This window comes from Pleurodeles waltl, chromosome 2_1 (genome assembly GCF_031143425.1).
Source record: "Pleurodeles waltl isolate 20211129_DDA chromosome 2_1, aPleWal1.hap1.20221129, whole genome shotgun sequence".
Taxonomy (NCBI): domain Eukaryota; kingdom Metazoa; phylum Chordata; class Amphibia; order Caudata; family Salamandridae; genus Pleurodeles; species Pleurodeles waltl.
In genome coordinates this window covers 180,398,591-180,413,861 of record NC_090438.1, presented here as the reverse complement: position 1 = coordinate 180,413,861, position 15,271 = coordinate 180,398,591, and the positions used below count along the sequence as shown (strand labels likewise).

The following is a 15,271-nucleotide window of genomic DNA, read 5'->3' as shown; positions in this document are numbered from 1 at the left end:
TTTGGTAACCATGTGCCAACTGGACACCTGACTGCCGCAGTTCAAGCTAGTGACCTTGACCCATGTTACCACAACAGAAGGGCCAGTGTATTCCTTCCATGCAAGGAGGGCAGTACTTGCCACAAACTGACCTTATATACTGAATCTTATCAAAGATTAGAACATCCAACATAATTTGAGGAATGTCTGACATAGATTATGTGCATCAAGGAGTGTGTCACAGACGTCTCCTTATGGATATATTTAAAGTGAGAGGATGTCAATTTAGACTACACTATTTTGGCTATTGATGTTATATGGCCTTGAAAAAGGCGCCTGTCCTAGACTGATGTTGCACTGGGGGTTTTGCTGATGTCTGAATCTGAATGACTGCAAGATGGCAACCTCCATTACCTAGGATGGTTATCTGTTCTGTATGTGTTTCAGAACCTAAAACTAAAAGAAAGAAGCCTAAAAGCAAGTGATTACAATATTAGAAGTACGGAGGGAATGAGTCATAAAACGTATGACATTACTGGAATAATTTCTAAGCTAAATAGTTACTTAATTATCACTGAAGGTGTTTTTATTGATCAAGCTTATCAGAGATACTCAAGATACATTTACAGAATAAAACGTACATGCCAGAAACATGCATTTGATGAGATAGCAATTTATCACTTGTTACAAAGAAGACAGGATTCTTACAACAATGGGGGCCTAGGTGCTCCAGAATCTGAATACTACTATCTGGCGGCACAACTGCAATAACCTATCTGATGGTTGGGTGGCTGGCACTTATACGAAATAGGTGCCCGAACCAATCAGCTAGCATTAGACATTGTTTGAAAAACCTTTATTCCTGGTGCCCAAGAGCCGATACCCACCAACAGGTTGGTTCATATAGCACCTGTAAGGTTATCTTAGGGCTTTGAGCATTACGTCAAGCATAGAGCCACACGCACCCGAGATTCCCCTCAGAGGCTGCGTTGTTTTGAAGGGGCCTGGTATCCAAACCTGCTGAGTCATAGGAGAATATCTGGATTAGCTGCTTAGGCAACTTCTTTCACAACGGGGCTCTGGTACCGTTTAACACCAGACAACACAATGTATTTGTGGATAATTCTTGACACATCCACAATTACTGGCTAGATTCACTACCACATAGAATATTATTGAGACTGAGCCACCTGCCCATCAGTTGCCTCAAACACTTTTCACCATTGGATCCAGCTGTAGACTGATCTCATGGCTTATTAAAGTGTTCTCTTGTTTCAATCTCTCTGAATTTTCCAAGCACCTGAAGAGACAAAAGAAAAACAAGAGAACTGCATTAAAAACACCAAACTACACCTTGCTTGCAAAAGTGACAGTTTGGCGCTATTGTTTTACTCTCTCCGTTGGGTTAAAGAAGTATTTGCAAGCAGGCTTTCTAAGTTGCTCCTATCCTGTTCATTGAGGCCATTTCTGGCCCAAGAGTTGCTATAATTGTCAGCAACTGAAGGTAAATAATTTGTAAAGAACTTTCTCTTTTGTACTGACCAACAGTGGTTCCCATATAATGTCTTCACCGAGTTAAGACAACTCATAAGGCGGCCACACCCATAATAGGCAATATAGATATATAATACATGTGATGAGCAGCATCTTCAGATCATTATGTGGGTTGTGATTTCTGAATTTTGTAGACATGATGCTGTTTAGCCACGTAAGCTACAATAGTGCTTAAGTCATTGATGCTTTTGCCTATACTAGGCCCAATGCAATCTTTTTTGTACTATGATGTAATTGAAATAGTGATACACACAGACGTTCTTTGCACTCAAGTGGGGGCAAGAGCTCCACATAACGCTGTTAAATAAACATAAAATTATTTTCTATTGGGGATCTGATATCTCCAGGTGTCATTAGCTGTTTTTCATTTGGGGAACTGTGAAATCCAATATTACTCAGGAACGTTCAGAATACATACATCTGAGTGTGACCATTAGCAATTGAGAACGGCATTCTGGAAAACATATTGCATAAATACTATAGCCTTGTAGCGGGCTAAACCAGCCATTAAAGGCCCACTCCAGTTTTAAAGGCCTGAGCCAAAGGCGAGGGCCTTTAACAAGGGGGCAAGCTTTAAATGGCTGGTATAGCCTAGCTAAGACAGGCTATAAAGCTGTTAGAACATTCCGCCCCTAGAGGGCAGAATCTTCTAATTAGGAAAACAAGGCCCATGGGGGTTGAAATCCTCCCAGGCTCCGTGAGGCCTCTGTTCACAGCAATAGCTGTGAAAGGTAAACATTGGAATGTTGCTGCTCCGGGCTTCTACCAGCCATTAGAAGCCCAGAGCACTCCAGTGTCTTCAATGGAGTGCTCAATGTTCTAATAACTTCTAGATTTTTCTTTGGCTTATTACAGAGAAAATGACCAATTTCCAAGGTAGTCTGGTTTACATACTGTTCTTCACCTGTGGGAATACATCTGCCATTTCAGGAACCCAAGAAGACTAATGTCTTTAAAGGATATTAATAACAACTAATAAAATATATTTTAAGAGAGAAATGCCAAGCTTGGCAATTTCAGATTACCCTTTGAAAAAGCTTATTGGCAATTCCATATTAGAAATCGAAACAATAACTGTTTGTCTCTCATTCGTTAATGGCACCGCAGAATCACTGTCAGAAGCTGAGTTAAAGATAAAGTCTGGCTTTCCATTGTTGCATAAACCTGTGGTTCTTCCCGAAGCTCAAGTGATTGGGCACCCGCCATCTACTTGTGCAGCCTACGTTGAATCTTGCTTTCCGTTTCTTTTACACCAGCCGTAGCCAGTGTTGAGCTATGGCAGCTACAGGTGGCCTCATTCTGCCCAGATGTAACCAGGGAAGTCAGTTCTTGTACTGACGCTACATCAGTAGACACTGAAAGATGTTCAAAGAGTTTGAAACTCCACACTGTAGGTTGAATGATGGCAAACCCTCTTTGGCAGCTTGGAGGCATACTAAATCCGAAGGCTCTTCCACTGAACTACTAGTCTTTATGTTGTCGAGTTACGGCTCACAGCTCCACTCAATCCACGCTGCGCCTACACCATACACCGGTCTGCAATGAGGTAGACCATAAAATGGGGTGATTACAGGAGCACTAGGCAGCCTTCACTCCACACTGACTTTAGGGCGTGAAGCTTGAATTACCTGCCCCCTGCTGCTCCAAGTGTCTCTGCACATTAACCTTCGCTCCACTACAGTTTGTTCCTCTTGTTACTCAAAACCGCTTAGTGCAGCATGGATGCAGGAGCGCTGAGCAGCCACAAGCTGCACCCACACCTGGGTAAGTCATTTCTGCGGTTGTCTCAGCCATCGCTGCACTCTAGGGGGAGCCTAACGCAATCCCCCTGAGGCTCCACGACTAGCAGCTAACCCTCTGTCCACCCTGCTGCTAGACTTTGAATACCAATGGCTCACCCCCAGGGCAACTGCTGGCAGCTCCTCACCCTCTCGCACCTCCGCTCAACACTCAGCATTTGCTTCTCAGGCCCTTCGGTGCAGTTAAATACAGTTCTGTGCTGCAATCGCCACTCTAACTCCTCTGCACTAGGACAGCTCCACTACAGGCTTGGATGAGCACCATTCTTGCTGACGTGTTAGCTACACCCAGATGCTGGTTAGACGTGTTGCATGACTGGAGCGTCCAGAAGGACAAGAGGCAGGGCAAGACCCCATTAAATTTATTGCAAATTTGGTTCAGAAACATGTCCTCCCAGGCGACCAACTCAAGATGCAGGACATTCAATCATAGGTGTCATCTTGTTCCCTTTTCTCAGCCATTAAACTCTAGGTATCCTCGTACATTTTTGGAAAAATTTGTTGATTTTCATATAAAAGATTGAATTCTCTCTGAGGCTATAAGATCAAAAGGTTTTCAGATAGGGGACAAGGACCGGTTCAACTTCTACTCAGATATGTCTACAGCAGCGGCCCAGAGAAGACGTGCGTTCAAGACCATGCTAGATCTTTTCAAGAAGCAGGGCATGCAAGCAGCTTTGGTGCAGCAGTTCAAATTGGAAGTGCTGGTCAATTCTCAGTGAAACTAACTACTACCGGAACTATGTTGTAAATACACAAGTTAAATTAATAAGAGATTATAGTCTTGATCATGTGTGTACTACTAAGGTTTCTGTCCATTTTGGTCCATCATTGAGTATGAACTGTTTAAGAGGTGTCTAGCCCAGGGAGAAGGATTACTGAGTGCCATTCCAGGGCACTAGGCAAAGGGGAGAGGGGTGGTGGCCAGGGGACCCTGGTTAGGAAGTCTGATTCGGGTGAGACATTTAAGGGGAATTCGCCTACGGGGAGGGAAAGAGGGGTAGAGGGAGATCTGGGGTGGGGCGGTTAGGGGGTGAAAAGAGAACTAAAACAAGGTATGGCAGCCTTTTCAGTAGATCACGGCAGATAGCAGGAGTTGGAAAACAATGCACAAGATGGCTTTTAGGCACCTGAGAATTATCTTGTGCAATGTCAATTGTTTTAATAATTGGTTGAAGGCAGGGGCAATGCTTGCTTCATGTAAATCATAGGGGCAAATATAATTCTATTTCAGGAAATGCACTTAAAGAATAATGCCCCCCCCCCCTTTGTGAGTTCCAGAGAGTTTCTGCAGCATGTTTTTTTTTTGTTGCTAATGCAGCTATCAAGGGAATTACTAGTTTTATAGGAAGGAAGCTGCAATGTGAGATACTTAAGGTGCATAGAGATCCCGAGCTAAATGGATTTGAGTAGAAATTAAGATTTTCAACTTCTTCTATAATTTAATAAGTGTTTATGGACCTATTGAGGACTCACCACAGACCCTCAAATCCTTATATAATTTTGCTAAAGTAGAATCGAGTCCTCCGATAATTGGGGGAGATTTTAATATTCTGCTAAATACTGTTTTGGATGCTCCTAAGTCTAATAAGCTTCACAATAAGCCTAAATTGATCAAACTCCTGTGCAGGCTTATGCACCTCCCATTTCCTGCAAACTGAGACCACCAGGTTCCCCCTTGCTTAGATTAGGAGAGGGCAAGAAAGGAGTTCCTTAAGGAATTTTAGCCACACCAGTAGGTGGACTCAGTCAGACCTAACCTCCAAAATTCAGATTCTGCCATTTTGGATTTTTAAGGAATATTGCTGCATGGGATTGATTTTTGCCACAATTCACAGAAAGTTGTCATCAAAGAGGGTGGTGGCCTGCCTGTGATTGGACAGTTGGCCCTCCCTGCTTTCCACCCCAGGAGAAAGGATAAATCTGGCACAGCTGCACACACCCCTCAGATCCCTACAAGGAACAACAGAAGGACTGCCCTGCTGGACTCTGACCTGCCCCTGGACATTGCACTCTGAAGGACTGCACCAGCTTCACCCTTAGGCTTCACCAGTTCAAGAAGGGACTCCCAGTTTGCTACACGTAGAAAATAGCTGACGAGAGTCCCCTACATCAAAACCTGAAGAAACATTTTGACGCACATTCGACGCAAACCTTCCACCACATTTATACTATTACGCCCGACCCTGCGAACGTCAAAATTCCTCCGTGTGCATCATTTTCTGGATGCGGGAAACCACTTTGCGTTAATGACATGCAAGGCAGGTTCCTGTCCAAAAAATGACTTTAAAGCCTGTACGCCTTATTTATACTCCTGCGTCATTTTGACGCAGAGCAGGTGGCGGGCCTTAAACAGCACCCAGCCTGATGTGTGCCGTTTTTGAACACCTGGGTGAGGGCAGGCGTTAAGGGACCTGTGTGCTCCTTTCCATGCTCTCTGGCCATGGAAGCAGTACACAGGTGCCCTTCCCTGCCCCCCAGGGACACCCCCTGTCACCCTCACTCACCCCTGGAGGACACCCACGGATGGGGGGACCCATCCCAGGTAAGTTGAGGTAAGTATTTTTATTTAAAAAAAAAAAAGAAATAGTGGTATAGGGGGGCCTAACTTGGGCCCCCCCACATGCCACTGTGCCCAATGGCCATGCTCAGGGGACAGAAGTCCCATGGGCATGGCCACTGGGCGAGGGGGCATGACTCCTGTCTTTGCTAAGTCATTTCAATGGGGGTTGTGCATCAAAAAAATGGCACAAGTCCGGTTAGAGCCATGATTTTTTTACTCTAACCTGACTTGCACCATTTTTTGACACACAACCCCCATTTTTCCCTACGCCGGTGCTGCCTGGTTAGAGTCATTTTTTTTTTTACTCGGACCAGCCCACAGCGCCGGCTAATGTCAATCCATAAATAAGGCGCCTGCCTGGCGCGTTGGAATGGCGTTAGCCAGTGGTAAATTGTTTGCCGCAAACCAGCGCCAGTGCTGGTTTGCGTCAAAAAGTATAAATATGGGCCCAAATTTCTTAACAATGGCTGCAAAAGGGGATTCACACATATATATATATATATATATATATATATTTATAAAAGTGCAAGATCCCTGTGGGACCCCACATTTCAATGGGACAACCTCTGAATAACAAGGGGGGCCCCAAATCTGAAGGGACCTTTCGTCTAAGTAAGGGGAGAGACACTTTAGCGCATCATTTCTTATTCCATTTTCCCTCAACCTGAGAATCTCATGATCGAACGCTGCACTCAGGTTGAGGAAGATCAAGGCAGCAGAGCCCCCCTTGTCCAGTAACATTTTAGCCTCATCTGTCGCTGCAAGTAGTGCAGATTCTGTACTATGTTTTGGGCGGAAGCCAGTCTGAGCGGAATCAAGGAGAAGGTTTTCTTCTAGAAATAGTGAAAGATGCCAATTGATGTGTTTTTCAAGAACTTTCTCTATAGCTATAAGCAAGGATATGGGTATATAGTTTCTCAGACAGGAAGGGTCACGATTAGTTTTTTGTTTGTTTGTTTTTTTAAATCAACTGCTTGACCACAGCATGATTCCAGTCTTGAGAGACAGTGGAGATTGACAAATTAAGAAGATCTAGGAGAAGAGGGAAAACTCTTATGCCCTTTGTAAGAGTATATACGGTGGGAAGCTGGATCTAAAGGAGATCCCGATTTTACTTTGCTGAATTCCAATGCGAGTCTGTCCCTGTTCTTCAGCTTTGTTCAAATTAAGCACTTTTGCTTGGGACATAGCATGTGTGAGGGATCCTTTGGGAATGGACTTGGGAAAGCTTATTTTATTATCAAACTACAGGGTATAGGAAACTGGTAGAGACTGTTGCATCCAAAGCAAAGCACTAGTTGCAGACTTGCTCCAGTCTGTAGAAGCTTCAATGGGTTGCTGGCTGGATAGCTCACAATGGCAGTTTTATAATCAAATAAGTCAAAAGGCGGTGTACGCTGCTAATTTAAGAAGGATGGCCTTGTTCAGCAGATGGATGTTGTATTATACACCTGCCAAAATTAAAAAAAAATATTCGGGGTTAGAATCTCACTGCTTTAGGTGTAATCAGGTGAACAGGGATCAGCTGCACATGTTTATTTGTAGGTACCTGAATGATTTCTGGCAGGGCATTTGATTAATTAAGCCTAAGACTTGGTTGTGCCATTAGTCCAGACACGTACGGAGTGCTGTTTGGCACTGTATTATCTTCCTTTGAGATAACAATAGGGCAGTACCAATTGGTATTTATTTAAGCATTGCTGGCCTGATCAATAGTTTTGGCCAAGTGGAAATCTGACGTGATCCCCTTAGTTTCTCAGTGGATTTCAAAAGCACAAAAAATTTGCACTCGAAAAACTATGGGCCATGTGTATCATGCCTTTTTGTGGTCGCAAAAGGGCCCAATAGGGCTGTTTGCGACTGCAAAAATGCATTTTGGTATATATGAATTCCAATTTGTGATTCGGTAACATGCTACTGAATCGCACTTTGGAATTGCGAATACATACTGATTCGGCATTAGGAAGGGGCGTGTCAAGGGCGTACCTTCCTAATACCAAATCGCAGTGGTATGCAGGAATGCTTTGTGACCCAATTGTGGTCGCAAAAAGTTGACTTTTTACCACCTACTAAGTTGGTGGTAACCCATGAGCAAACGTAAAAGGGTCCCTTTTGTGAACTCATGCGAAAATGTTTTTTTAAGAGCAGGCAGTGGGGACCATTGCCTACTCTTAAAAAATGAAAAGAAAACTTTTCATTTTTCTTTTTTTAATGCATCTCATTTTCCTGCATTTAAAAAAAAAAAAAAAATTGCTTTATTTTAAAACAATCACAGACATGGTGGTCTGCTGAGCCCAGCAGGCCAACATCTCTGTGATTATACTGTTTCCTAATGGGTCGCAAAATGTGACCAATCACATGAATATTAATGAGGTAGGTCGATTTGCGAGCCATTAGGAAACGCTAAATGAAACTTCTGGAGTTTCAGCGATTATCTAATTGCGATTCGCAGAAAATCACAATTAGGTAATCGCTATTCAACAGAATGATACATCTGGCCCCATGGATGCCAGCAGAATGGGGTTTGTAGCCCGTGTAGACAGAATTTGGAGAAACCGGGAGGTGGACAGTTAAGCAATAGAAATAAAGGCGGTTCTAATGAATTTGTATACTCTATATAATTGTGCAAGAAATTTTAAATCGATTTTTCGTTTGTTTTGGCTTGAATGGTATTTATGTTTTATACAGGGGGAGTGTTCCTATCGATTTAAGTGGGGGCAGACAGAGTGTGAGCAAATGTTATAAAAGCTATGGTTATAATTCTTTGTAAACGATTCCTTGGCTGCTTGTCCCTGGAAAAATAAAATTAAGAAAAAACTGTTTGTCTCGCCAGTATCTCCAGAGGTTAATTACGATTTTCAAAAGAATATTTTAAAAGGTTTCTACTCGCCCACTCATTGGCATCAGAATTGTCCAGAGAAAGGTCACATACATTACTGTTTATTTCAATGTTATTTAATAGCTTCCATGAAGACATGCCATATTCTTTGCATATGGTAAATTACACCTCAAAATATTTAGTTTTTTCTTTGGTTAATATGTTAATGTGTGAGGATGGTGACAAGCTCTTATTTCGACATAAATAGGATTTAATTGGTGCTTAATACCATTGAGTTGTGTCTCACAGTAAATTGTATTTAAAGACAAATTAAAAACTATGATATTCCGGTTTTTGTTTTTTAAAAGGGTCTAAATTGAAAACGGGTATAGAACTAAACATCCTGGATTACCATATGCAAAATGTGTCATCGAATTCACACTTTAAAAACATCAGTACAGCAGAAGCCTTGTGATGATGCAGATCTTATGCGTTTCAATCCGCCTTCAGGTGGCCAAGCATTAAAACCTTTTTCACACGTGGGAAGGTCGAAGTGTGACTGTACATCGTCAGTGAGACTTCAGGTCCATTTGGAAGCGTTCATCTCAAATATCCTGAAGGAAGGCACTTGGAAAATGCATCGAAGAAAGTTATTTTGTAAGGCATCACCTGCATGCTTGTAGGTTCAGTTGGGATTTCATAAGGCTTAAGTAGTTCAGAGCTGTGAATTTTACACTCAGATGATTGTGCTTTATGCATTTAATTTTGGCGAGTTGGATGAACGAGGAGTGCTTGGGTAGGGTGCAGATAGGTACTTGCAACAGGAATTGTAGACAAGTTAGGCCTTTAACTAAGTAAAATGTTAGGCTGGTGCACAGCGGTTGAACAGGATCAACATAAGGGCGAGATTTGACTTTGATGTGCGGAGTCGTAGGCACTTTACAAACAGTATGACTCCTTCCTTTAGTGGCAGTTCTCCTGGTTTTACACCCACACATGAGACATACAAACATACAACATTTTGTTGCACCACACAGACACGTGTGACTACTTTTTCGACCGTCAGTAAAGCCTATGGTTACCCATTCTTAAACCACACACTAGAATCGGATAAAAACAGGTTTCTAATTAAAGTTATTTTTGTTCCTCCATAATCTGTCCTGTTTTATATGGTTACATTATTTACTAAAAATTATTTTCGACCAATTTGAATATCTAGCAGTTTATAAACACTTTCTTACAATACTTTTTGGCATACGATCTGCAAGAACTCAAAATCTACTTCACATTTCACTGTAGATTTAAGACAAATCAGCTTCCATAAATGAAATGGCTTGACATAAACCTTGTTTAACGATTGCACAATGTAATACTTGTCTTCAATACATCAGCTTATACATGCCTAAAGTGCATTACAAATTTGGCCATAACTTATTTTCACATTCCTACAATAAATGTGCTTTAGGTTTTAATTATTTAAATCTTTAAGCAATTGTACAGTGTATGTCTCAGAAATGTTCGTATCCAGCTGCATTGCGTTTCTTATGGCCAATGATATATGCCACAATTATAATAATAACTAATACTCCCAAAACCGCTCCCACTACTATGGGTACAATGAAGTTGTCTTTATCTGCATGGCAATCTTCAGCTGTAGTTGGAGACAAAATATATGCATTGTAAGTTAAAATGAGCTCATAAAAAAGGTGATGTTACAAACATACATATCTATAATCCTGCTCTGTGTATCTTCACCAAAGAAAGGAAACTTTTTTTTTTGTTGTTTTTTTTTTTACACATTGCACTTACTTCAAATAAGTCGAGTTTTATTGCTAATGCAGGTTACGGTCAATATGAAGCAATTCCACTTGTTGGATTGTGGAAACCAAAACTTCTAAGTTCATTATGGAAGTACAGTGTAATATATTAAATAAATTAAATAAACTGAAATGAAATCCAGTCACCAAGAGTTATCCAACAAGGGACAATGTTCTTGGCAACCACTGGTCTAGGCAATAGCAAATTAGCTCTAACTGATCAGCCATTTTGATGCAGTCTCTGAAATCCCAGACCCGAACACCGTCATTAACAATACAACATTTCTGGAAAAAGACAACAGAGAATGGATGCTCATCAGGATGCAATTCTTGGCACACACCATCTCTTGTTCTTACCTCTCCCCAGATGTCTGTCAATTCTTTGACCACTGTAGCTCATTTCACCAGCTGCCCTGATAGCTGTCTGAACATTATCCCTTTCTGATCAGCATTTCTAAAATTAAGTAGAGCCTCAAAGGGTTTATAGTTATTGAAAACACTGTAGAAGGCAATACTAGTGTATGTGCAGTTACAGAGAGAAATGGTGAGGGAATATGTTTATGAGAAATGAGACAAAATTGTTAGAGTACAAAGGAAAGATGTGACTTGGAGTACGTATCAACTGTATGGTAGAGAGAAATAGGAAAGAATGGTGCACTTTACATCACAGTTCTACATGAAAATAGTCTGTTAAGCGGTCTATTTTATACCTCTGGATAAGCAACCTGCATTCCTCCGCACTTTCCTTTTCTTCATGCTACAAAGATCCGACACGGTCAGGCATTCTTTGATTCAGGTATGTCTTACAGGCTCATATGGCAGAGTTATGTTACCCCAGCCTCACTTGAGCAGATCCCAGACTGCAACTCTAAGTTATGGAAGATAACCACAACACCAGGAAAGGCCTTCTACATTTAAATAGATGCCATGATAGGAAGGAAATGAAGTGCATTACATGGTGTGGTTGTGCAGCCTCACCATATAATACACTTGCCGACCCCTTTAGGACCCTTGAGTTTTGTTGTCAAACCTTCAGCTTAACACAGAATAGCTGTGGCTCTGAGCAGGAAGGCATACACAAAGGAGCAAGCAAGTGGAGGAGGGGTAAAACAATTAAAAGAGCACCAAGGCAACTGAACAACAAGACACTTAAGAAATCCATCACCAATTTATAAAAAATAATCTGTAGTTTTTTTTTTTGTTTTTTTTAGATACCACAATAAAAAAGATCCACCAGAGGCTTCCTTCCAGAGATATAAAATTTACAAGGAATAGTAAATCTGATGATTTCACTCAAACCTGAACATTGGCACAGTCAACTAATTTGATACTTAGCAAATCTTTCACCAAAAGGTATGCTAGTTGGAATGTAATCACTTTAGGCAACCAATTCCAGTAGGGAACCAGTCAGGGGGACCATCAAGGTCCTCAGAAACTGTTACCTCAGCAGGTGATGCAGTCTTAAGTCAATTACAGGCATGTTTGTCCTTACAGGTCTTCCCTACGGAAACGGTCCTAATGTAAAGGAAGACGGATGCTGAAGATGTTCAAAGGATGCTGTGGATGTGATGCGTTCCATGGGGGACTTGCTGTGACTACTTCTCAGTCCAGGAAGGAAGTGAAACATCCTGGTCACAGGGTTGACGTCCCCCAAAGTCCCCTTGGTGCTGGCAGAAGCCCAGTCACCACTGGACTACAGGTCATCCAAAATTGCAAAGTCAGACAATTTTGCCTGGGTCAATAACTCATCCTCTCGAGATCCCAGCTGCACCTCAACAACATTCCAGGCTCAGCGAACTTGGGTGGAACTTTGTCAGGGTAATGGAGAAGCACTCTCAGTTAACCCTTGCTCACCCCCTTGGTAGCTTGGCACGAGCAGGCAGGCTTAGCTTCAGAAGCAATGTGTAAAGTATTTGTACCAACACACACAGTAGCTCAGCGAAAACACTACAAAATTACACAACACAGGTTTAGAAAAATAGAAAATATTTACCTAAACAAGACCAAAACAACAAAAAAAAGAATACAAAGTCAAGTTATGAATCTTCAAAGAATAAGAGTATTAAATCCTTTAGAAAACAGTGAGAACGTTGTTAGCGTGCAAGACTACCTGGGTAGCATCAAAATAACACAGCACGGGCGAGTGTGTGTCAGAAAAGGCCAGAGATGCATTGATTTCTCACTCACAAGTGAGATCGTGAGTTGTTCCTCCTCCAGTCGGGTCGGCGTGCGTGGTTTCTCCTCTCCTGCAAGAGAGCGATGCATCGATCCAGACAGGCACCTCAAGTCTGGGCAGGCTTTGCGTTGCTTTTCCGTGCACAGTGATGTGTTGAAAATCCAGTCACACGGTATCACAAAACCGCGCTGCGTGGGGTTTGCGTCATTATACGCCTCAGTTAGCGGGTGTTGCATATCGTTTCTCCAGCCACATTGCGTCGATCCTCTAGCCGCAATGCAGGTGGAGAGTTGATTTAAGCCACGAAGCCGGTGGCGCGTCATCAGCCGCATCATAGAAGGTGCATCGAACATTTCCCCGCACAATGGTCTGTGTGTGGATTTTCAGTCTTTCTCAGCTTCACCTTTCAAGGGCCCAGGAACTGGATAGGGCACCACGTGGCAGGGCAGGAGTCTCAGCAGAGCCCAGGTGCCGGCAGGGTAAGTCTTGATGGCCCTGAGACTTCAGCAACAGGAGGCAAGCTCAGTTCAAGCCCTTGGAGATTCTTCACACGCAGGTATGCACAACAAAGTCCAGTCTTTGTCCTCTTTCACAGGCAGAAGCAGCAACTGCAGGATAGCTCCACAAAGCAGTCACAGGCGGGGCAGCTCTTCTCCTCAGCTCTTCTCCTTGGCAGAGGTTCCTCTTGATTACAGAAGTGATTTAATTTTCAGGGGGTTTGGGTGCTCTTATTCCCCTTTCTGCCTTTGAAGTAGGCCTACTTCTAAGGAAAGTCTCTCTTGTTTGTGAGATCACACCTTTCCCAGGCCAGGCCCCAGACACACACCAGGGGATTGGAGACTGCATTGTGTCAGGGCAGGCACAGCCCTTTCAGGTGTAAGTGACCACTCCTCCCCTCTCTCCTAGCACAGATGGCTCATCAGGATATGCAGGCTACACCCCAGCTCCCTTTGTGTCACTGTCTAGAGAGAGGTGCAACCAGCCGAACTGTCAAACTGACCCAGACAGCGAATCCACAAACAGGCAGAGTCACAGAATTGTTTAAGCAAGAAAATGCTTACTTTCTAAAAGTGGTATTTTCAAACACACAATCTCAAAACCAGCTTCACTAAAAGATGTATTTTTAAATTGTGATTTCAGAGACCCCCAAACTCCACAGGTCTAGCTGCTCCCACAGGGAATCTACGTTTTAACTGTATTTAAAGGCAGCCCCCATGTTAACCTATGAGAGGGATAGGCCTTGCAACAGTGAAGACCGAATTTGGCAGTATTTCACTGTCAGGACATATAAAACATGTTAGTGTATGTCCTATCTTAAACATACACTGCACCCTGCCCATAGGACTACATAGGGCCTACCTTAGGGGTGTTTTACATTTAACAAAAGGGAAGGTTTAGGCCTAGCAAGTGGATACAGTTGCCAAATTGAATTGACAGTTAAAACTGCACGCACTGGAGCACTTGCACTTTAGCACTGGATAGCAGTGGTAAAGTGCCCAGAGTAACAAAAGGAGCAAAAACAGAATCCAGCACACATCAACAACCTGGAAAATAGAGGCAAACGGTTAGGGGAGACCATGCTAAATCTAACAATGAGCTTTTTTTTTGTTTTTTGTGAGATCAACTTTAAGTCATACTCACAAAATAACGACATTAATACAAAGAATCATATGTCCAGGCTATTATATCTAAAGCCAGATATAGTTTTAAAGTTATTCACTGCAGTAGACCACTGCATAAATCCATTTCCCAGTTTAGGCCCAGCTATGAGTTCTTCTAGACGTAATAATATCAGTCTCTTTTTAAAATCATTGATTTTATTTGTTCTAACACATCTGCCAAAATTGTGGGCACCTCTCAACTGCTATTCTGATAACACACTGGTCACATGGAATGAGTTTTTTTTTTATTTTTTATTTGTGGCAAGGACTATGTAGAATGCTACAGTCAATTCGAATGATGATGTTTTATATGCATTGATTAAGCAAGTTCATTATACTCTCTCCAGACATTGGACCCTCATTATGTTATTTGTAGAGTGCTCCATCACCTGAGAGAGAATCCTGGTGCAGAAGCAAGGACCGCCCTGGCCTGGCATACGGCCATGCTTGTAGATGTCTTTTCACAGAAAAATGTCTTCAGCTTCTTGTGGAATTCGAGATTTGAAAAGGTGGCTCTGAAGTGCAGTGGCACGTCATCCCAAGCTTTAGGAGCGATGTAGGAAAATGCCCTACCGCCGATCCATTTCTGCATATGTGTGGAATGTGTGCAAGTAGTAGTCTGGCTGAGCAGAAGTGTCTGGTGGGTTTGTGGAATGTGAGGCAGTTGTTGAACTGGACACGGCTGTCTAGGGCTTTAAAGGTGTGCATGAGGAGCCTGAACAGATTTTGTTTGTGTGCAGGAAGTCAGTGTCCAGAAGAGCCTTCAGTCTTCAGGGTGGTAAAATGAATCACAGGAAAACAGATAACCATTGGGTTCATTCGGTTTCTCCTGGAATAAGTGTCCATGGTATCAACATGCACTAACCAGGATTTGAATGGGGCAAACTGTCTTAGCTGTATTCAA

The 15,271-nt window shown here is 42.5% G+C and overlaps 1 protein-coding gene across 1 annotated transcript in view; it reads right to left on the bottom strand.

The window, feature by feature from the left end:
* Positions 1–8,834: 8,834 nt before the first annotated feature.
* The window catches only part of LAMP2 (lysosomal associated membrane protein 2), a 255,206-nt gene continuing 248,769 nt past the window's right edge, over positions 8,835–15,271 (bottom strand). The window contains exon 9 of the mRNA XM_069212088.1: positions 8,835–10,364. Within this exon, the coding sequence (XP_069068189.1) occupies positions 10,222–10,364 (143 nt within the window). The 3' untranslated portion in view covers positions 8,835–10,221. The remainder of the gene's footprint in view (positions 10,365–15,271) is intronic.